At 38.0% G+C, this 22,346-nt stretch overlaps 2 protein-coding genes across 2 annotated transcripts in view; both read right to left on the bottom strand.

Annotated features, from left to right (window-relative positions):
* The window catches only part of RFTN2 (raftlin family member 2), a 43,692-nt gene extending 41,447 nt beyond the window's left edge, over positions 1-2,245 (bottom strand). Inside the window, exons 1-2 of the mRNA XM_060781057.2 lie at positions 2,023-2,245; positions 1,422-1,646 (exon numbers count right to left, since the gene is read on the bottom strand). Coding sequence (XP_060637040.2) covers positions 1,422-1,560 — 139 coding nt within the window. The 5' untranslated portion in view covers positions 1,561-1,646; positions 2,023-2,245. The remainder of the gene's footprint in view (positions 1-1,421; positions 1,647-2,022) is intronic.
* Positions 2,246-12,419: 10,174 nt separating this feature from the next.
* The window catches only part of BOLL (boule homolog, RNA binding protein), a 33,312-nt gene continuing 23,385 nt past the window's right edge, over positions 12,420-22,346 (bottom strand). The window contains exons 7-11 of the mRNA XM_060754993.2: positions 21,827-21,898; positions 21,160-21,207; positions 18,704-18,829; positions 16,879-16,977; positions 12,420-15,083 (exon numbers count right to left, since the gene is read on the bottom strand). Coding sequence (XP_060610976.2) covers positions 14,925-15,083; positions 16,879-16,977; positions 18,704-18,829; positions 21,160-21,207; positions 21,827-21,898 — 504 coding nt within the window. The 3' untranslated portion in view covers positions 12,420-14,924. The remainder of the gene's footprint in view (positions 15,084-16,878; positions 16,978-18,703; positions 18,830-21,159; positions 21,208-21,826; positions 21,899-22,346) is intronic.

Below are 22,346 nucleotides of genomic sequence, written 5' to 3'. Positions count from 1 at the left end.
TTTTTATATAGATGTGCCTCACACACACACACACACACGTGTGTGTGTATGTGTGGAGGGGGGGGGGGGCACATCTATATAGACATGTACCTATAATGGCCTATAGTCATTATAGGTACATGTCTACAATATGGACAAAAATAAAAATGTAATGTTCGTTTGTGGGATTAACAGAACTCAAAAACCATTGGACGAATTGACACCAAATTTGGACACAAGACACCTAACAACCCAATGTATGTCCTTCACTAAAAAAAAACTGATTTTGTCACTTGGGAGTTGTAGTTGCTGGGATTTTTAGTTCACCTACAATCAAAGAGCGTTCTGAACCCCACCAACGATGGAATTGAAGCAAAGTTGGCACACCTCCCATGACCAACAGAAAATACTGGAAGAGTTTGGTGAGCAGTGTCCTTTGGTTTTGGAGTTGTAGTTCACCTACATTCAGAGAGCACTGTGGACTCAAACAATGATGGATCTGGACCAAACTCTACATGAATACTCAATATACCCAAATGTGGTGGAGTTTGGGGAAAATAGAATCTTGACATTTGGGAGTTGTAGTTCCTGGGATTTATAGTTCACCTACAATCACAGAGCATTCTGAACCCCTCCAACGATAGAATTGGGCCAAACCTCCCACACAGAACCCCCACGTGGGCCACAGCAACGCGTGGCAGGGGACAGCTAGTGTTGCAATAAGCAGGCTGGCCTTTGCAAACACTGACAGGTTGGGAGTTAGTGCTCTACTAAGAGCTAACCCAAAGAGCTGTTATACAGCCACTTTTTTCATGTCAGGAGCTTCTTGGGAAACTGCAAGTCGCTTCTGGCATGAGAGAACAAACAGCCACTGAGAGAACTTGAGTGTTACAAAAAACTATTCTGTACAAAAATATGTGGATCCCTCAAGCAACTGCTATAGAACGGAGCCTCCTGTTCTCAGCAGGAAGCCATCTGGGGTTGGTTGTTTATGTTTTCAACTTTCTGGGACAGGGAGTCAGTTGGTTAGAAACAGGACACCCTACAAGAGAAGGAAGCAGCCCCCACACAGCACTGTCTAGCTCTGGCTGCATATAGTTATACGTTGCTTTTATGATCCTATTAAAGTACAAAACGAAGAATATACTTAAAAGTATTTTCCACAGACTTCTGCACTATAGCAGAACTGTTTGCAGTGTGACTTTTCAGTCCACCAAAGTCTGAAAAAAGAATCTCCTTCTGAACAGAGACTTCAGTGTACTATGTTATACATGCTTATTATATGCATAACATTCTGGCACTCATAGACATTAGCAATTATTTCTAAACTGTTAACCTAACGATTTGTGTTTAGAGTATTATACTTGTACTTCTCTAACCGTAAGAAATAGGCGGCTTCCCCTGCCTTAAACATACAAAAACTTGAAAGAGATCATACATACCTTCTAATGTAAAATCTAGTAGTATGTACTCATAAGCAGAGTCTGCTTTTGTTTCCACTTGTGGTCTCTTCAATGTTGAAAATATTTTTCCAGGGCTGCTATCATCAGGGTCTTCTAGTTTTCTGAGCCCGCACCCCATGGCCAGAGCTGACAGGAGTCGATGGGTGTATGATGTGCAGGAGAAGGCGGTGGAAGAAATGGGAATATGCCCAAAAATCTGTTTCTCTGATTGGAGAGAGAGGAAAAGTAAGGAATTTGTTTTAGATGCTGTTTAGTCTTAGCCATAAATCCAAAGTGAAAAGAACATCCAGCTCCCGAGTGAGAAAAAAGAGGGGATTTCTATCCATGCAGAGGCATCAAATCTGTAACAAGAGGCAACCAACTCAGAGCACGGCTGCTCTCAGAGGGAACATACGAAGTGCTACAAACTTAGCAGAGATTTTCCATGCCACGTCAATTTACAGCCACCCCCTAGCAGTGTTCTGTTGCAGAGAGGGCACCAATGAGTGCTTTGTCTGTCCCTCTTGGCGGACTGATAATGATGCGGAGAAAAGAACTCTTTAAAAAGTTACAGCAAAACTTCAGCGTGATGATTACTTACAATCAAGAGGTCTGCTCTGGCGGGGCAGCAAATCGAGGAAATAAAACAAGAGCACGGTAGTCAAAGCTCCGGCGCAGGGAGCCCCAGCATGGTTGGAGACAAAATCATTTCCAGAAAGGAAGTCAACTTCAAGAGGAAATCACTTCTGGCATCTCAAAGGGGAGCAAAGTAAATGAAAAGCAGTTCAGATGCTCTGTTTTAAATGGGAGAGCTTGGCTCTTTCCTTCCTTTGCACAGGACAGCTGGAAAACTGCACAGAATGCTAAGGCAGTACAACACAACCAAGTATGGCACAGGCTACTTAATCCACAATATACAATAGTTGCTTTGAGTATCCTTGTGGAGAGAAAAAGTGGGATATAAATAAACATACACAACCACAACAACAGCAACAACAACAACAATAAAATACTTCCATAATTTTGATAGTCCCTGTTTGAAAACAGGAATGGAAGTTACATAAACAGTAAACCTCAAAGTGGGTATGTCCGTAAAAGAGATCCTGAAAACTTTTCCCCTGCTTTTTCACGTTCTTTAAATAATACGTAAAGCAAATCTTTAAGCCAGCTGAGAGACCTCCATTAAACAATGACTGATGCCAAGGATTTCCAACTATTTACTTTTTTTGTTTTCATTCATCATGAGATGCAATTAAGTTAAGCTAAACCACAATGTTATCAATGCTTGTTGTTTAGTTTTCAGCATGCATCAGTCTTTCAAATTCCTAGTGAGCTGCCAGAGAGAATATACTCTTGTATATACAGAAAATACAAATAATAATAATGATAATAATACAATATATCACACAGTCCTAAACACTTGGGAAGTGTCCGATGTGCAATCCAATACAACAGCCAGCAGAGTGATCTTGTCTGCTGTGGACTCATCTTGTGTTTCACATAAATAATAATAATAATAATAATAATTATTATTATTATTATTATTCAGACAGACAGAGTTCAGCAGCACAACACTCCTGACCTCACAAATGTGTTAAAAAACAAAGTATGGATCGTCGATGTCGCAATCCCAGGTGACAGCAGGATTGCAGAGAAACAACTGGAAAAACTGACACGATACGAGGATTTAAAGATCGAACTGCAAAACTCTGGCACACGATAGTAAAGGTGGTCCCAGTGGTGATCGGCACACTGGGTGCAGTGCCTAAAGACCTTGGCCAGCACTTAAACACAATCGGCACTGACAAAATTACCATCTGCCAGCTGCAGGCCACACATTATTCGCCGATACATCACACAGTCCTAGACACTTGGGAAGTGTCCGACGTGTGATCCAATTCAACAGCCAGCAGAGTGTCTTCTGTGGACTCATCTTGTTGTGTTTCAAATAATAATTTTCGTTCTTAACCGCCTCTTTGTGGCTCAAGGTGGGTTACAGAATAATTAAAACACATAAACATTGTAAAAATACCACAAATACACATATTAATATGTATTTATGTAAAAGAGATTATTAAAATGTATTTATATAAAATATGTATTAAAATACACAAAACAGAGATTAAATAAAGGACACAATAAAATTCATGCTTAAAAACGGTCTAGGCAAGCCTGCCAGAAGAGATAGATCTTGAGATGGTTTTAAAATTCTGACAGCTCATTTAACTGTTGGAGCTCTTCTGGAAGGTCATTCCACAGTCTTGGGGCAGCCGATGAAAAGGTCTTCTGAGTGGTGGTCACCAGTTGGGTTCTGGGAGGCTGGAGCAGAGGCCCTGCAGAGGACATCAGTGTGCAGGGCAGATTGTATGAGAGAAGGTGATCCTGTAGGTAACCTAGACTGAAACCACATAGGGCTTTAAAAGTCTAAACCAACAGCTTGTACTTTGCCCAGAAACTAATTGGCAGCCAGTGGAGTGATTTTAGGATAGGTATAATATGCTCACTCCTGATAATTCCTATAACTAGTTTGGCTGCCGTATTTTGAACCAACAGGAGTTTCCGAACTTGGTACAAAGATAGCTTAATGTAAAGCGCACTGCAGAACTCCAGCCTTGAAGCATGTGCATGACCAACCATCTTCAGGTCCTCCAAATCTAGAAAGGAGTGCAGCTGGCATATCAGACGAAGCTGATAGTAAGCACTCCTGACTGTCACATCTACCTGGGCTGACATTTGAAGGGGCGGATCCAGGAGCATTCCCAAGCTGCTAACAGTCTTTCAGAGAGAGTGTAACCACATCCAGAACTGGTTGACACACCTTCATCCCCAGATTAGGACCATTGATGGCAAACACCTGTTTTGCCTGGATTCTGTTTCAATTTGTTTTTTCTCATCTAGCCCATTACCTTCTCCAGACATTCATTCAGACATGCTATCCTAAGCTAGAGCTGTTTTGGATGGCATGGAGAAATGTATTTGGGTGTTATCGGTATATTGATAACACCCTGCCCCATGCCTACGGATGATCTCTCTCATATAAATATTGAGCATTGGAATAGAATGACACCTTGTGGGACATCACACAACAGCTTATTTTTTGAGGAGCAGCTATCCCCAAGTGCCACCATCTGGAACCCGCCTGAAAGGGACGACCAGAACCACTGCAGCACAGTGCCTCCAATTCCCAGCCCCTTCAGGCGTTCCAGAAGGAAACCATGGTCAATGGTATCAAAGGCCGCTGAGATGTCTAGAAGCACCAACAGGAACACACTCCCCCTATCAGTGTTGAAACAGAGATCATCCACTAAAGTGACATAGCAGTTACAACTCCATATCCTGCTCTGAAGCCTGTTTGAAATGAATCAAGGAAGTGAATGTCATCCAAGACCACCTGGAGTTGGAGGGCAAGTACCTTTTCTATCACCTTGTCCAAAAAAGGGAGATTAGACACTGGTCTGTAATTATTAAGTTTCAGAGGATCCAGAGAGGGCTTTTTCAGCAGTCCGTAAAATTCATATTTGTACATTTTGGTGACTTCTTTAATTTAGCATCACACAATATTTGAATTAAGTTTCATTTTGTGGCTGTCCATTCAGTCATGCAAGTTTTGATTTTCAAAACCTTGCAGAAATTTGAAGCAACACTTCTGGCAAATGTAATGTTGCACTTAGAAGTTGTTTTTTCAATATTAGCTTATTGTATTGTTACTTGAAAATAACTATTGTTTCATATTTGATTGTTTTATATGTATAGAAATATCTTAAGTCAGACCTATATACTACCAGCATTTACTCGAGTATAAAGCATTGTTGAATGTAATGCACACCTCTATTTTGAAGGTGTGCATTACAAAATAAGGATTTGCTGTCAAATGTAATGCGAGGTGGCCATGAAAAGGCTGGTGGGATCTCCTTCCACATCAGCCTGGATACTAAGTTGACCTGCTGGGATTGCTCCTACAGCCATTTCTGACGCACAAGGTAAAACAGATCATGACTACAAAGATGTCATTCTTGTCCGAGTGATATTCAGTCACCAAGGATGTTTATCATAACATGACACTATCATTTGATTTTTAATTTTAGTCACTACGAATTGCCAAGTTATTCTAGTCATGGGTAGAACAAAAAAGGAACTAGGCGGCAGTTTCCAAAAATTACTTTTACACTTGAGATACATGAGAATGGATTTATATGGGACAGAGAGTTAGATCAAAGTCTTGAAGTTAGTATTTTTAGGGTGTAAGGTAAAGGTTGATGTTTAGCTTTTCCATTCTATTTTGTAAAAAAAAAAATCCTTAACTGTAAACTGGCAATTTAAAAGTTTATATTACTGAATATGAAATATTATTAGAATTAATAATTACAGAAACCTATAATCAAGTCTATTTGCAATATGATTAAAGGTCTGCATAGCTAAATGAAACGAGTTATACTGCATTGTTGAAAAGATATTCACTATACAATGGTCAGTTAATCTTACTCATGAATGCATATCTACAGATGGAAATTTGAAAATCGTCTTTCTAGATATTAGCCAGTATCACATATTTATATGTATGCTCTGCATGGTACTCTATCTAATGAGAATTCACACTTGGAAGGCCATCATCCTCAGACAATGAGTAAGAACTCTATCTTATGAGAATTTTCTTTCCGAATTGTTTTTCCTTTTCTGCATTTGCATTATTTTGCAAAATTCCACAACACCATAGAAACTATTAGATTTCTCCTGAAGGTTGGAATTAACTAAATGACTGATTAAAATATAGCAATTTCACCACTTAGGAAAAGTGTAATAGCATATAAATAAAGTCAAGCTATTTCAATTGTTTCTGTTGAGCAACAATGTAGGTTGGGATGCAAGGGACTTTTTTAGGCACATCCAGTATGAGCTTGGCTATTTTCTGTTAAGAGCAGGTCTCCATGCCATATGCAAATCTGCATTTGAAAGTTTCTTCAATTTTTACTGTTAGTGGCATATGGCATTGCTGCGAGAAAAGCACAAGACCAAAGTTTTCTTAGGCATGTGGAATTAATTATGCAGTTCTTTGGCTCCTAGCCATGGAAAAACAAGACAGAATTTGACATGTGAACAGTTCTCGGAATGTACCAAAGCACTTATAAATCTTATTTCCATTTGGTAAAGGGAGAAGATGGAAATTATTCTGAGTATATTTCACAAAGGTATAGTGATGTGGATAATTATAATATAAATGAGACAATTAATATTTCAAACATAAAAAGTGAGCTTTGAAATATTTTGCAACGACCATTTTTTCCACATTATAACTACCAATTTAGTATGACCAGAGTAATCCTAATATTTTGCTTTCTACAAGTGCTCAGCATTAATAGATAGCAATAGTAAAATCTCTGTACTGTCATTTCATAGCAGGAAAGCTGAAGTTGAAGGGGAATGACTTGTAAAGCCACAAAACAAATTCAATTTCATTTTTCTGGATGGAAGTTGTGTTTTACTTATGCATGGCAGAATTCAAAATTCCACTCAGCAAACTCTACACTCAGCACGACCTCTTCATCATCTTTTGAAATTCAGTATCCTGTGCTGCTCCTAAAACTTGGAAATACTTTTTGTCCAATGCTCAATCTGGAAAGAACAACTAAAGATAAAAGTCACAGTACTTTAGAGTAGTAACCTAGCCCATCCTTTGTGTGTAATATCATCGTGCTTACCATCTAAACTTTAGGAGTCTTCTAATACACTATAGCAAAACCCCTTCTGATGACGAGGACCCATTTGTTTGATGTAATGGAGACCTAGGCATGGTAGAAGTGTTGAAGCCTGTGTTGAGCTTTGAATGTTACCAAATGAGTTGATTTCCAAATCCATGACTTAATAAATTTCCTTCAGTTTCTTCGAGGTAGATAGACCCTTGTGGAATGCGCATGACCAGAAGGCATAGGGAAAACAGGATGGCGCCAGTCCCTGGATGTTCTTAAAATTATGGTGTTTCACCTCCACATTTGCCTGTTTTTCCTGCAGACTCAAGATGTCCACTATTCTCAGCATCCAGTCAGCAAAGGAAGTTATATTATTTGTTGTGGAAGGCAGATCAGTATCAGTCACGGGGTGTTCTGAAGACTTGGCCCACACTGATACAAGAGTCCTTGGAAAGGTAAAACTTGTCCTCTGATATGGAAGGCCATTCTTGCTGTCGTGTGGCAGGGTTTGGAACAAAACTTTGAAGCTCCACTAAAACAGTAGGAAGCACTGATGATACTGATGGGCTGGAGGAGACTTGCCTTGAAGACTGAGCTGGAGGGGGTACATTCTGTTTCATTAATTTGAGGGAACTGGCATTTGGGCTGGAGCTGTAGGCAGTGTATTACCGTTGACCTTGGAACTGTGATTGCAATATCAAGAGTTCTGGTGGTGTTTGACGTGGTGAGCAGCCATAGAAATGTCCACCCACATATGGGTAATATTCCATATAGCAAAGCACATTAGTTCCACTGGATCCCTCTTGTCTTCTATAGTTGTCACAAATATTGATTATTGAATATTGATAACTGTGGTGGCACTGGAGACAGCAATTATCATAACCTGCGGAGTAAACCCAAAATTACCAAGGAGAGTACTAAGACCATTGGTTTCTGAGTATTCAAGATGGAGACCTCTAGGAATTAAGAGATGAAGATCAGAATACATGCCTGATTGGGCTGGTTTGCAAAACTGAGTTAGTGGATGGAGCACACTGGTAGAATCAAGTGAGGCAGTACAATGAGATGAGGCAGGAGGCTGAAAAGAGTGTTGTTCTGCAAGTGGCTGGGCTGCCAATGGAAATCAAAAGGAACCCGAACTACATCTGGAGAATGCTTATATTCCCAACTAAAACAACTCCTGCATCTGACACATGCCATGAATGACATTCTTGCAACTTGCACAACAGCTAAGGACAGCCAACTGAAATCTGTGGAAAAACTGAAACTACAGGTGCTTCTTCCACTGTCACAAAGTGTCATGCCCCACTGGAGAGTGCATTTTCCTCGGAAGATGAAGACTTACAGCAGCCAAGTCTTCCTTCAGCAATTTAGGGTGACAAACAGCCAAATCCTCCTCCAGGTCAGTGAGAAGGGGAGCTAGAAGAGTTACCTTCAAGTCCTTGTGAGTGAAGATGAATTAAGCATTTCACAGACTCCCAGTTGCAAGGCTACAAGTCTTGAGAATGGGACTGCTGTTGAAGATTTTGGATTTATGACCCTTGGATTTCTCACTGATTTCTCTACCTGGACTTTGATCTGATGATGGCTTCTTGACCTTGGGCTGTTTATAATTGCAGATTCTAATGCTTTGGCATGTACAGGCAGATCAGAGGGTAAAGCACAGGAAGGGGGTGAATTAGCTTGCTTCTTTTTTCCTTATGCTTCTTGCATATGGAATGATATGATGGTACTGATGAAAAGTTCTCAGTATTGAAAGGAATCCAGAGTTCACAGCTAATTCTGAAGCTGCTCTGGTGTCTGTCCACTGTTTCTTAATGGGCATAGAAATCAGTTTCATGGGGATTTTTTTTTAAAGGCCAGTTGGAGTGATGAAGTAGATGGATTCAGTACTGAGAGGAGCAAGGTGGAACAAGGAGATGAGAAGCTGACTACAGTATTTGAATGGATGCAGCAAAGGCATTTTTTTGTCGTGTCAGAAGTCGCTTCTGGTGTGAGAGAATTGGCCGTCTGCAAGGACGTTGCCCAGGGGATGCCCAGATGATTTTGATGTTTTTTATATATCATCCTTGTGGGAAGCTTCTCTCATGTCCCCGCATGAGGAGCTGGAGCTGATAGAGGGAGCTCATCCGCCTCTCCCCGGATTCGAACCTGCAACCTGTCGGTCTTCAGTCCTGCTGGCACAGGGGTTTAACCCACTGCGCCACCGGGGCTCCAGCAAAGGCATGGTCACATGGAAAAGCATTCAACATCACTTCTCAATTACATTTTGCTTCTTGAATAAAGGCCTTACAGTATTTATATATAAACACCCAGATAGAAGAGGCATTTGGAATGGCCACCTTTTCCCGAAATCTTACTGGCACACTCAGTATGCTTCTTAAAGGAACTTGAGGCAATATCATCCAAAACACCAAATTCAGTCAACATGAGGCGGTTAAACAGTCTGAATCAAACTGAGAAACTACGCAACTGCCAAAGAGAAAAAATGAAGACCGAAATGCCAAAGTGAACAGACAACGTTAAATTACCAGATAGACAAAATGAAAAACTTTAGAGGATCCCTCAGATGCTGCAGTGATTGACAAAAAGGAACTGAGGATATAGGTAGGAAGTGTGATGGACTGGATCCCAGAAAGAGGCAGGGCTTTTGTCAAAAAGCATTTATATAATGGCTTTAAAAGGTTCAGGATGGTGTGCTGTGCAGACACAGACCAATTTTTGTGAGTCAGAGATCATAAAGAATGGAAAAGCCACAAACTAACAAGTAAACAGCATGTGTAAAAAAAAAGGATTTGCAGGATCTTGAAAAAATTTAGACAAGGGTTGTTGCATGAAATGATGGCAGAACACTGCTGTTTCCTTAAGCCATGGGGGACCGAATTCAAACTTACCTCTAATATAGGAATTCCTTCCATACGCAGAGGGGGTCAGGGATGTAGTGGAGGCTTTCTACTGAAGGAAGGGATTGACAACAATTTTCTCAAAATTTCCTTCCAGGCTCATGTTGCCTTCTATGCTATTCCACAGAATACCCTAAGCACTTCAGAATGAGATGCTGCAATTGGGACTAGAATAAATCTGTCACCTCATCCACTACCTCTAGAGTCACTGAATGCTTGAACTTGACCAATGTGTGGAGTTGTCCAGAGCCATTAGCTTGCCAGAAGAACTCATGTCTTTAACATGAATGTTTAATGATTATGACTCAGTAAAATACCAATGAGAAACCTGTGCCTTCCAGATGTTATTACATGGAAAACCCTGTTATCTCTGAGATTTACTAAAACTGATCAGAGCCCAATATTTGGAAGACTCATCTCACTCCAAAAAACCTTATGTTTTAAAAATTATCCATTTATTTATTTACTATACTTGTATACCACCTTTCTCAGCCTATCTTGACCAATTAGTACCAACACTTCAGAATTTCACAAAGTTTGCATGTGACAGGAGCAATAAAAACACACATACACTTCACAGAAGTAAAACTGACAAAACAAAAGACAAGTAACACTGACATGAGCATAAGGCAAAAGTACGACTTGAGTCCTATGAAACAAAATGATTTCTTTTAAACTTTTAAACACTAAAACTCTCTCCATGCTCTTTCAGAATCACCATTCAAACATCTGTTCCCTTCCTCCACTATACCACCCATGGGACACACTATGCACTTCCCAGAAGACATCAGTGCAATATACAGAACACATTACCATATAGATCTCTTTTGCATTTTCTCACTTCATACACCCCAGTTCCTTCCTATCTTCTATCTACCTATTATATCTTCTTTCGTAGGTTGTATCTAGTGCCACAATTCTGGGAGGGATTAAAAAAATGTTCTAACCCATTCTTAACTCCTCAGAACATCCATAGATGAGTGTGGAGCCCAAATTTTTAAAAATCTTCAGGGCAAATTATGGATACTGGATGAGTGTCCATTGGTTGAAGCATCCACAACTACAGGTCCTAAACTAAAAAGAGGCCTTCAAGAGCTCTGTCTTTTCATGAATGTATTTCATGTTGAAACCCATTTTCCTGTCCATGAAATGCAAATGGAGAAGGCCATTTTAAAAAAAAAAGTAAAATGACTGGAGAAAGGGAGACTATCATCAACTTTTATTGGTTCCCTTCTAGAGGTAATATAGGATCATGCTCCACCCCTTCTGAGCATTTCTTTATAGCTCAGCATATGGACACTTAACTGTTTGCATATGCTAAGTAGTACTAACAATATTACTTTAATAGTTTTTGTGAAATATTAAAAAATAATGATAAATGCTGTTGAATTACATTATTTGCTGCTGTTCAGTTCTAAATTCTACTCCTTGAATCCTAAAGTCTTTGCAAATTCTAGTAGTTTACTTATATAAATGATGTGCTTCCCTGTTCCACCTAAAAATAATAATAATCAGTACATAAAAATACTTTAGTTAGATGAAACTTTCTTATAAAATCACTTTTTTAAAAAAAGATATAGAATGTAGACACTTGTTTTGTTACTATATATCAATGACACAATCTAATCCAACACAGGTATACTGTCCCTGCACAGAAGATCCTCACTATGGGTAAGAGGCCAGGAATAGGCAGAGAGTTGCCCCTTCCATATTTCTCTCCAGCAATTATTCTTGCTTGTGTTTTGTGGACAAAGCAGGGCTGTACTGTGCTGAATGGAATCTACATGGTGATATGAGAGTATCCATAGTTCAAACAAAAAGAACTGACAAAGGTTTTCAAAACTCTGAAACATTATTAAATAGTGAAGAAAAAGTTTTCTGGACATTCAACGTCTGTCTGTACATTAGCATGGATTTGCGGAGGAATTTACCACAAATGCATATGGAGTGAAGCAAGCATCCTGCCACTTTTGTTAGAATACTATAGTAGGCAATTGCAAAATTATTATTATTATTATTATTATTATTATTATTAATAATAATAATAATAAATATTGTTTATGAGTGTGAAATTTTGTGAACAAAATAATGGAGAGTATTGTACATATCTGTTACAAAATTCACTGCCATGCATCCTGTTTTTAATTGCTAGTTTAATGTATTTTCAGAACAGTGTTTTCATATAAAAAGATTTGAGGAACATTGTCTACTAACGAAACTAAAAAACAGATAATACTCATCTATTGTTTTATACTGTCTGCCTAAAATTAGAGCTTTGCAATAATACAGAAATTGCAAATATAAAATATACCAGCTTCTTAGTAGATATTTAAGCATACATTGTTAAAATAAATTCCTTGTCACATTCTAGGTTTTGGTTTTGGTTTTTTAAAAAATCTGCCACAATATGAGAATCCAACTGTCTTATCTTAATATACATTACAATGAATTTATATTATATACCAATACTGTAATAGAGATATAAAACATATGCATAAAGCCATGTGTTCTGCTACCTTTGTGTATAAAACCAGAATGCACTCTAATTCTTTGTTAAATGGCCTTTACATTAAAGCATAACTAAATATCAAAGTAAAAGGTCAAACAATTATGATACAATTAAACTGACCTTTTTGGCTTTGCAAAACTGAACAACATTTGATGTTCGTGCTTTCTTAAAATTTCAAACAGGCAGTTTTCCCAGTAATAGCAAAGTCCTGTTTAAACATTATGACATTTCCTACCAATTTCTTAAATATGTTTGTTATGATAACCATGACAAAAATAATTTCTTCCCCTCTAAATCGATGGCCAATATGATTCTGTTACCTACCCAAAACTGAAATTTAAGAGCAGGGTTTGAATAAATATTTTTATATAACCAATCTTAATGCCACTGTCAATTCTTGCTTTCCATATTCACAAGATGGTTAAATCTGAAATTACAACATCAGAAAGTACACTGGTCTTGGTAACCATTACGTTTTTCCATGGAAGCAAGACCAAAGGGGATTTTATTAGCTTTAGGTCACTGACAAGGCCACAAAACATCCCAGAATTTATCACAAATTTAAAAGAAAAAACATTCTTTTACTGTCCCATAGTTAATACTGCAGAATTAGGGTGTGGAAGGCAATTTTTCTGACTTTCTTCTAGACACAGCTGCAAGAATTAATTATATTAATTAGACACTTATTTTGGTTTTTCCCTAGGTCTATATAAGCAACAATATGGTCCAATACAGAGTGCTAAAAAAGATTCTTTCCCTGGATCTATATAAGCTACAATATGCCCCAATGCAGAGTGCTACAAAAGATGTTTTGTATTTATATTGCTGTTTTAAATATAATTACTTAAACGTAAAGTAAGAGGTATGGATTAAATAGGTTATGTATAATAGTTGCATGATATGCTGCAAAATAAGGCCACAGTAACAGAACACATAGCATTTTCCTGGCTTTTTCTCTATTGCGTATAACAGCATGTATAACTGAGCAAGTCATTTCACAGATATAAGGCAGTTTCAAAAAATGTCAATGCAATTTTGCAAATATATTTTAAAACTTGTGCAACTATAAGAACAGAACGTTGAACAGATCTCTCTCCCAAGAATGCAAGTTATTTACATTTGACATAAAGACCATTTAAATCAACTACTGGGCTATCATAAACATTTTTACAAAATGAATAAATTACTTTTGCATAGGTTTTTCCCCTGCTCAATGCTAGTACATACCCTATGAAAAATTAAGCGTGAACATTACTAGAAAAATAAATAAAATGTTATTAGGAATTACTCTCCTTTGCTACTGCCACAGGCAATGACATAGATTTTAGACAAAACAGGCAATAAAAATTGTATATGGCTACTACAATGTTAAAAGACAACATTAGTAGATCTTAAATACATTATTTAAATGTGATCTTACTGATGTATGTATTACTGTTGTAATAATGACTAAAAACTCCTTATTTGACATAAAAAACAAAAGTAAGCCCCCGAAAGAGTCGGAAGTTCACTTTAATACACAGAAATTAAAATAATGACATTTCACAGTGCAAGTGACATAACTGTGATTTCACTCCAATTAAAAACAGCAGATACATTTATTCTGCCAGAATAATTTGAAGATGAGGCAATGTAATAAAAGGTTATAAAGAAAAGGAAGGAACAATAGCTAATTTTTATCCTCATAGTGACATGAATAATGGGTTCTTTTTCAGGACATGATATAGGCAGTGATTCATTTTGATCCTGCACACCAAGACTAATAGTTGAATGTAGCTTTTGAAATAGTTTAGTATTGTATTAATACAATACTTGCATTTTTCACACCTAAAATAATGCCTCGCAATTTTAGTATATTTTAGAGCATCAGGTACAGAAATCAGAATGTTGATATAAGGAAATGGTCTTATTTTTCATTTTTAAAGAACCTTAACATCACTAGATTCTCCCTGACAAAATAAAAACAGATTGATTTGATACTAGTTAAAATATGAAAAACAGAAAGTATACCAAATTCAAAAGAATATTGAAATAGAAGTATTAAAAATGAAAATCCAACACTATGAATTTTCAGTCTAGCAAAAACGGTTCTTAGTATCTTTTTAGCCATTTTTGCAATTTCTCAGAGAAAAAGGAATTAAATGTTTATTTTGCAATAGAAATGTACTGTACTAATAAACGGTCCATGCATGGTCTACAAATTACAAGTCTGTGTCACAAGGTAAGTATGTCAACCGATAAGGGTAAACATGATTTTACTGCGATTTGTGTTTATTAACTGAATGTTTACAAGTAAGGTATTTTATCTCCTTAAAAAAGTAAGCTCATTTTGACTTACCAATACTTGACAAATGTGACAAGCTACAATATTACACACTTTTACTTGCTAATGTAAATACCTAAGGTTCTATTTAACAGAGTCTGTGGATGAAGGAGTAGTAAGCATTGCGTCATCTGATCTGTAATCTTTTCTAGGATGAAAGTGAGGACTACGTGCATAGCGAGGCTTCAAAGTCATTGATGAAGGATGAGAAAAATTCCTCCTCACTGGATGTATCCTTGTTTCCTTAAAAAAATTGGACATTTCACATTAAGTTTTATTACAATATATTCCAAGATAATCTGCTACGTATTTTAACATCATTTTAAAAAGATGAGAAATGTGAAACAAAAAACCTTGGTTTGTAAAGGAAGAGACACCCCCAGCACATATGAAATCCTTATCTGCTCTTATCTCTGAGACAAGAAATCCCTCCCCTTCATTTAAAAGGTTTCATTTTAAGATCACACAGTACAATGAGTAGCATCTAGGAGAGATCCACTACCACAGTTGTAATATGAATTTAAGCAAAGATTACATTCCGCTAATGACAGGATTCATCATTACCACCAGAACAAGACCGAATTTCATTTTTAAAAACAATTTGGAAATAGAGATGAATATCTTCTCATGTTTTCATTGTGCAGCACTATACATGTAGTGCCAAAAGCTGATTCTGCTGCCTATCAGAAACTGGCAAACCTACAAAAGAAGAGAGGAGGAGGGTGGGTTTCTCTGAAGGCATAGATGATTATTCGAACTACAAATACGGAGGAATAACATGTCCTCCTTCATGGCCTCTGTGCTTCACACAACTGTGATATCAGGGAGCTTACCAGTGAAAGAGGGACAGGTTAGTTAATGATGGATGAGAGCACTGCCCTACCGTAACCCACATCTGCTTGCACTCTGCAATCCAGGCAGCAGTATCATATGAAAATACAGGACTGAGAACAGATGGCAGTTCTGTAGACCTCTGCAGCCAAGCATAAGAGGTGGCAACAGCAAAACAGAAGTGGAAAGGCGGCCATGCAGGTTGGGACTTGCATGCAAGTTGGTATGCCAAATCAGTGACGCTGAAAATCCATCTGTACAATCTTTTTGATGACACAAGGGAGACAGCCTCCCTTTTACTATGACAAACCAACACTAGGAGATTTTTCTGATCCTGGAAGTATGTTATGTGCATCCATCCAGAGTGTGTAAAGCCATCTCCAGTGGTGTGGAGGGCTGTGGACAGAATGATTGCATCTTGATTACTATGCAATGGCAATGCCACCTTTTGTAGGAAAAGCAGGTAAAAAGGGAGGACTGCCTTGTTTTTATGATAATCCGAGATAAGAAGATAATCTGGGATCAGATCCTGGGATATAGGGGCAGTGTTGAAAGGGCCGCAGAGGTAATTCTGCCAGTTAATTATTCTGAAATATAGCTAATCGTACCTGGTATTTGTTGGTATTCTCCCATCCAAGTACTAACCAAGACTGACTCAAGTTTGCTTTCAAGACTAGAAAGGATCTGGAGACTTAAGAATATTTAGGACCAAGAAAATACCTGTCTTGGTCCTACTTGAAGGCTCAGAATGAATTTTGAAGGCTCAGAATGAATTTTATTAGCGACAATGAGTACTATAGCACCCTCTGCAGGAAATAGCTTAGATTGTTTATATCCTCTGCTTTCTGCCAAATATATCCTTTTTCTTCTTATTTATGTCACATATTCACTCCTTCCCAATATGTTGGCTTACAATCCAGCAGTAAAAACCAAATTAAAGCAATGAGTTGGTTACAGCAGAGGAATCCTACTGGTGAATGGGGAAAGACAATGCTTGCTTGTCTTCTTTTTTCCTGACAGATGTTTTTGTCCTTAGTAAATCTGCTCTCAACTGTCTAGAGTGGCTGAGCACAGAGGGATTGGCAATCAATTTGATATATAGTGAAATACAGCTTTATGTCTTGTTCCTACTATTTTCCTATCCAATTTGAATTTTATCCATCACCTAATACATACCCCTCCAAATAAATGATCTTATAGGTCTTACTTTAACGGATTCTGGCTGCAACACAGGGGTTGGCATGGCTATAGCACTTTGAGCGTAAACTTGATGATATGCTGCCTGAACTCCATGATCAGAATAAGGCTGGTATGCAAAAACAAACAAACAAAAACAATTTTTACAACCATATGAAAAAATACCTTTTTATGTAGGCTAGAATGTGGATATAAGGAAAGTGAAATGATTTTATGACTGTTTCCTGAATATTTTTTTCAGTCAAATATCCATCTTGGGCTAATAGATTGGGGTTAAAATTTGGCAGCTGCTTGACAAATACAGAGGTAAATATCTGTGCATACTATTGATAAATTAGCTATCAGCCTCATACCTCTTTACAAACCTGCTTTCTGTCCAAGTGAGCTTGGGAATATAGCTGTTAGGAGAGCAACAAAACAAAAAACAAAAGTACAAAAAACTACAAGTTCTTTCCTGTGTGAAATGCATGGACGCCATTGAAGAAACCATTGAACTTCACAGCACTGGATCTTAGTTAAATGAGCCCTATCTTTTTTGGCAGTACCACATTTCCACTGTGTTCAGTGTAAAAAACCTTATATCCCTTGCTTATTGGTGTAAAATATCATTGTTGCAAGGTCAGAAACTACTTGTATCACCGTGGGAGCAATATTTATAAAGACTGAACCCTCTGAGGTCCATGATGGGTTTCAAAGAGCTGTCCCCCTTTAGAATAATAAAATGCTTGGAAAAATAACTTGTGGACCAAACATTATTGTTTGCTAGCATTCTTCTGAATGTGTGTAGCAATCACAAGAAAATGTGTACCTGAAAAGGTGTGATGAGTGAACTGGCTTGCCTAACCAATGAGAATGAAGATGAACACCCAAGAGTCCCAACGTATTCGTTGCTACACATTGAGATGGTTTGCCAAACAAAGACAATCACAATTTTCAGAAGACAATGAAGAGAAATGGGCAGATAAGACAGGTCAAAGGATTTAAAACACATTTCAATTTGCAGTAGAAGTTGACTTTATCCCTGCTTGCCTAGCACAGGAAGGTGAAAACACACTTCTGCCATCAGGTGTTTACGGAATGATGAGAGGCAGACTGCTGGGTGTAATGTGAGTGGGATTTTAGGGGCAATGTCGTTTTAAATGTATTTTAATATTTTTAGGTTCAGCAACACAAAAGATGTAATTGTTTTTAACTTTAATATTCATATTTTAATGCTTTTGCTCTGTTTTAATTGTATTGTGCAATGTTCCTTGAGTTCCAATATCAGGAGAAAAGTGGGATAAAAATAAACGAAGTTAGTAAATAAATAAAATGAGAATTGATAAAAGGCCAAAATATATACTTAAGCATGAAGAATATAACTTGAATTTACTAGGGTGTAATATAAACCCAATTCATTGGATTTTATCAAACTTCAGCATGACACAGAGAAAAAAAACCCCTAAGATTGAGAAAGATCTTAAATATACCCACAGGAGCTAGCTGTTTCAAACTGCTGCTTCAAATTCTATAAGACAGAATAAGAAACTGCAGTCACTCAGATTTCTGGAGGAAGTAAAAAATCGGCTCATCCTCCAGAGTCAGCAAGACAAGCCTCTTACTATCAAAATATCAAACAGTGATTTTATTTTTTTTCTCCAATAATTTCAAGTCAAAAGTTGAGAAAAGTGCAACACGAGGGCACCAAAGCTCCCTTATGGCCCAGCCATCACTCAAGATAAATCCTTAAATATCTAAAATATGTAATAACTAAATATGCACCGTATCTTAATTCTTCATCTAGAATCGATTAACTATACAAGATATATGCAGCCTTTAAAGATAAACATAAATACCTCTGGAACTGCAGCTTCCATTAGCGAAAGAGGAGGGACACATCCACCATCCTGTGTAATTTCCAGTGGTTGATATGTAATTTCAGAAGGATGCAGGTAAAAGAATGAGGTGGGAGAGGCAGGGGACTGAAATAAAATAAAATAAAAATTCCTGCACAATTCCAAACATTCAAGACTAGAGGAGATAACAATAATTCCAATACAGCCACAGCAATTATTATACAGACAGTCCCTGAGTGGCAAATACCCGACTTACAAATGATTCATAGTTAAGAACAGGGGTAAGGCAACAGGAAGTAAGAGAAATCTCCCCCTCTATATATTTAATATCCTGCCATCATCTCCCTGAAGGGACTTGGGGGGCTTACAAGCAGGACCAAGCTCAATAACAACAAAGTTAGACAAATAAAAACATATTAAAAATACAATAAGCATGTGACAATCTAATTACACAGTTAAAACAGTAAAATACAAAAAAAGTCATTAAAATAAATCAAAGCCAGTCTCAATAACCAGGACCAGGACTATGGTGGGCAGATCAAAATTAGAGAAGGAAATTCACTCCTGGAAGAGTTATCATGAGGAGAAAACATCTCAATTGAAGCTTTATCACCCATCCTTGTTTCTACAACAAGCCAAATCTTTCAAAATCCAATTCTCAGAGACAGAAACTGTGGTGAAATCTTCTGAACAGGAGCACAGGCAGTAAAACGAACTTCACAAGGGTGTTAACTCTCCCCTATGCTATTCAAATCGAATCAACCTCTCTTGTTTGTAACTTGGGGACTGCCTGTATATGAAACTATCTCAAAAAGTGGCCATGGGAAAACATAGCTATAGTCATAAGCTCCTGGTGTTATTCTTTAAAAGTACATTTTCAGCTGTGCAGCCCCTAACAATATGATAATTCTCACACTGGTGATGAAAATGGCTGTAATGAGTTGGCTATACCACTCAAAAGGTTGATTTCAGGGGGACTTTTTGATTTTGAATGCAGAATTACAAAAAAGGGAATGCAACAATGTAATACAGACTTACAATACTGTAATTACTGAATACTATGCCAGCCAGTATTTAAAAAAATAATGACTAAATAAAACAATAAACCAACATGTATAAACTTAATATTTTTAATATAAGAATTTATCTACTTTGAAGTTACTGGAAATAGGCCGTGAGTTTAAATGGAACCCAGTTTGTCTACTTTCCAAATTCTTCAATGCCTGCTGTGCCTTTTCCAATGTGATTAATATACCACAGGTACCATCAGTTTGCTGCTTGCATTATATGCCTTTATTGAAACAATGACTAATAAAAAGGACTAGAAAGAGACAGTGGGTTCAATTCCTCCTCAGCAACCGAGGCTGCTAAAGACCTTGACTTGGTATAATCTTTCCACTTTATCTCTTTTCTTCATAATCTCTATTATGACAAAGAAAACCCATAGCTTCAGGGCCCTTCCAGACAGGCCCTATATCCAAGATCCGATCCCAGGTTTTCTGCTTTAAACTGGATTATATGAGTCCACACAGGATTATATGAGCCCACACTGCCAGATAATCTGGGATAAAAAGAAAAACTGGGATCAGATTCTGGAATATAGAGCCTGTCTGGAAGGGCCCTCAGGTGGCTGAGAGCCCTTCCACACAAGGCCCATAATGCATGAGCTTGCACACTTTAGCCGCATTAATTTGGGACAAAGCAGCAAAACCCTTTGTCCTGAATTAATTAGGAACTGGATTAGAGTCGGGTCTTCCTGAAAGGCCCTGGTCTAATCCTGTATGAGCCTTGTGGGGACTGCCCCCTTTGAAGTCCTGGGACTTCTCTGGAGACAATCCACACAGCCCTCTCGAGTTTACTGGGCTCAATCAGCACGGAAAACCCAGAGAGCCGTAACCTTTTCCCCAAAAACCCTTGAAAAAATTACTCACCCGGCTGCCAATATGCTGTTGGAGCTCTCCTGGCAAATAGAAATGACACAGCAGGAGAAGGGGAGGGTGGTGAGGAGCGATTTTCCTCCTCACCCCCTTCCCCTTCTCCTAAGGCATCATTTCTACATGTCAGTAGAACTCCAGCAGCACAGTAATGGTGGCCGGGTAAGTAATTTTTAGGCCTTTTCCGATGCATTCTCTTTGGTGTCTGAATGCCCTGCTGGAAGGCATCTAGGCATTCCCATAAAACACATGGGTTTTGGAGGGAGGTATGCAGTTTTTAACCTGCACGCAATCAGGTTTAAGAAACCTGATTAGGCACAGGTTAAAGCCCTGTGTGGAACCGACTGGAGTGATGCCTTACTCCAAAATATTAGGAGTGTCCTCCCCAAGACAGAGAACTATCTGCAAATGAATGACAGAAGTGGAGGAAGGAAATCATTCTTCCTGTCTTGAGCTCTTTGCATTAAATGTGCATCACACATGTAACAAACAAACAGACAATAGAGACTAAACTTCACTCACCTGTGGAATACTCCACTGCCACTGTCCTGGAAGACACTGAGCAGGAGCCTATAATAATTGAAAACACAGTGTGCTAACATTTCACATGGTCACATTCATAATCCATAACTTTTCAGTTAACAAATGTGGAAAATATTGCTGATAACCCAGAAAAGTAAAATAAACCAATGAAAACCAAAGCAAACATTTCTGTAGACTACATTTCTTCTATGATAGCATATCATATAGTAGACCCTCTGGAATGGCTGGCTCCTGATCAGCGGTTTCCACCGACTGTCGACCATCCTGCCTTGAAGTATTAAGTGAAGGTGATCTGAATGTGTACACACTGAAGTGTGCATGTTTATTTTGTTGTTATTTAATGTGGGATGTGATCACCCCCTTTTTATGTATCCACACAGAGTCCTGCAAATAAATCCTTGTGAATACAGTGGGCCCACTGTAATTACAGTTACAATGCAACTATTATTACTTTCTTTACTGTCCTAGGCCCCTTCTACACGGCCATATAAAATCCAGATTATCTGCTTTGAACTAGATTATATGGCAATGTAGACTCATATAATCCAGTTCAAAAAGATAATGTGAATGATCTACTTTGATGATCTGGATCATATGGCAGTGTAGAAGGGGCCATAGTCTTACCAAAGATAATTTGAGGTTTTACCTGATAATGGTATGTAGGCTGTTGATAAACTGGCTGAGCTACCATCACAGGAGAACTGGAAATAGAACGTGACTTTAAAAAAAAGAGACAGGCAATCAAAATTTTATAAGTCTTTTAAAAAATACTAAGAAACACACCAAGCATTCAGTTATTAAAGCACAAAGCATTAGATCAGTGATATTAAACACCAGATTAAGAAATCTATTTAGGAGTGTATGAACTATTCCATTTCACTGTCCTGTATGGGAGGGCTAATGTACTTCTTTATCCTCTATTTGCACCCCACCTCCTTCGCCTGTTCTCCTGCATGAGCTGAGTAAGGCTTCCTCCATATTCCCACCCACCCTTTAGATTGTTCTAACTATTGTTCATAATTTGTAGTACTTCATCTTTCATGAAAGTTTCTCTGCAATAGCTCTATGAAATAAAATCACACAATCTGAGATGTAACACTATTATGTATCCATTCTAATAACCAACATTATAATAACCAACATTCTAATAACCAACATCAAGAACT

This window comes from Anolis sagrei, chromosome 1 (genome assembly GCF_037176765.1).
Source record: "Anolis sagrei isolate rAnoSag1 chromosome 1, rAnoSag1.mat, whole genome shotgun sequence".
Taxonomy (NCBI): domain Eukaryota; kingdom Metazoa; phylum Chordata; class Lepidosauria; order Squamata; family Dactyloidae; genus Anolis; species Anolis sagrei.
This window is presented reverse-complemented; position numbering and strand designations above follow the sequence as displayed.